Consider the following 1,976-nt stretch of genomic DNA (forward strand, 5'->3'; position numbering starts at 1 on the left):
ATGGTTTGTAATAGTTTATTTACCCATGCTTCCGCTGTGCTATATTATTGTGTGTGTTGACAATGATGATATCAACTACGTCATGATACTCCCCGCCGGGCCCACCGGTAATACGTGGAATATTGGGGTGTGACAGGTTGGTATCAGAGCCAACATTGAGTGAATTAAACACTAACCTTTTGTGTTTAATCTCAATGACAAAATAAGCACATTCCTTAGACTCTCGAGTCTAAGTAAAAGACCTAGGGTGCATCTTTATCTTTCCTTTGCTATTATTCTGTTTTGTTTTATTTTGTTTTCTTGTTTCAACAGGAAGCTTACCATCATGCCTCCAAGACTAAGAGGACGTGGCAAGGGTCCCATGCGTGGAGGACCGTCATCTGCAGGACCATCTCACAGACGCACTCCATCGGCGTCTTTTTCCACCTCCGACTCCCGCGATATGTGGGGTCAACCATTCGAGCCGGCAAGACACTCAGTCTCGCTCAGCTATTCGCCATCTTTTCATCCGTCTTTCGGACCATTTGCTCCAAATGAGCCCGAACACTCTCACCATTCGGATCAATCTCACCATTCTTATGAATCTTACCCACCGCATAACTCTTTGCAATCTCATTCATTTCATCATTCCGAATCCCCCTACTCTCCGAGACAGTTCAACCCAGCCGACTATGTTAACGATTTCCTTGGCTATAACCCACTGGGCCCTGAGGACCATTTCTCTCAGGAAATGGAGATGGATGATAACCCCGAGCCGGAGATGCAAACAGGAACCCCGGGCCACCCTATCAGCATATCTAGTGGGTCTCCATTTCAGGGATCCCCTTACCGTGGACCCGACTCTTTCCAAGAGAGGATGGCTACCTATGACTGGTTCTTTACTCCATCTTATCATAGCTCTCCGGCTCAACCACCTTTAGATGATCCTCAACTTCAAGCTGTCTCACCACCACCACTCCCGGTAGAGGAGCCACCGCAGCAGCCACCGCAGCCACCTCCCGAGCCCCCGAGGCGAAGGAGGAACGCACGCATGTGCGTACGAGGAGGACCCCGTTTCAGTTCTCCTCGAGGTTCGAGTTCCTATCCCCCTATTCCAGAGGACCCCCAGTTGGGTGGACCCTCAAATGCGGCACCGGAGGCTAATCCTCCGCAAGCTTCTTATGCACCGCATCAGCCGCCTGTGGGTTTTGATAACCCCATACCGACGTACCCAGGTTCTTCCGGGTACAATCCTTATGGAGACCCATCGGGGTATCCATTGGGCTATGGAACTCACGACCCATATCTTACGGCTACGCATTATCATCACCTTTATCCTTCTACTTACCCTCCTATGCCTCCAACTGACTACCCGATTCTGGGTTATCAGTATCCTCCGTACCAGCCACCTCCTCCTCAGCAACTACAGCAACAGCAACAAACTCAGGAGATACTAGAGAGGTTGGATAAGGTCAAACATAAGACCAAGAAGAACAAGGAAAGGCACAACAGCTTCATGAAAGGTCTTGCGAACCTTATCAAGGGGAAGAAGAAGTAGAGGGTTGGTTTGTTTTCTTGTTGTTGTAATCATGTCCCTGCGTGGACATTTGTTTGATTTCTGTATCAAGTCCCTGCGTGGACTTATTTTCATTTCTGTATACCCCTGCGAGGGTAGTTTGTCTTTTCTTAAGTCCCGTTTAGGGCAGTTGTATTTGTTTTCTTCGTAATGAAGTTTTAACTTTGGTTTTAATTGTGTATTTTATTACACCATGTTATTCCCTTTCAATTTATAATTGATCTGCCAAAGAAACTCTTAGAGGTATAACCTAGCCAAAGTATTAATTGGCTATGATGGTACAACCTTTTTAAGATAGCAAACCTCTGTTAACATCTGAAAATGTGTTAACATTCCCAGCTGTGCGGTACGAGAAACCACACAAGTTTCCTAAGAGTACTTGGATCCTTCCAAGTCATTTAAAGCCAAAATGATCAATGCG

The 1,976-nt window shown here is 46.7% G+C and overlaps 1 protein-coding gene across 1 annotated transcript; it reads left to right on the top strand.

Annotated features, from left to right (window-relative positions):
- The first annotated feature begins 325 nt into the window (after window positions 1-325).
- Window positions 326-1,537, top strand: LOC110908198 (extensin-like). Its single transcript, XM_022153107.1, has one exon. It carries the CDS (start codon window positions 326-328, stop codon window positions 1,535-1,537), a length of 1,212 nt encoding a protein of 403 aa, XP_022008799.1.
- Window positions 1,538-1,976: the final 439 nt, after the last annotated feature.

Source organism: Helianthus annuus, chromosome 4 (assembly GCF_002127325.2).
Source record: "Helianthus annuus cultivar XRQ/B chromosome 4, HanXRQr2.0-SUNRISE, whole genome shotgun sequence".
NCBI lineage: Eukaryota > Viridiplantae > Streptophyta > Magnoliopsida > Asterales > Asteraceae > Helianthus > Helianthus annuus.

What these genes read in the sequence shown, in the direction of transcription:
- LOC110908198 (XM_022153107.1), top strand. Translation starts at nt 326, where the DNA reads ATGCCTCCAAGACTAAGAGGACGTGGCAAGGGTCCCATGCGTGGAGGA.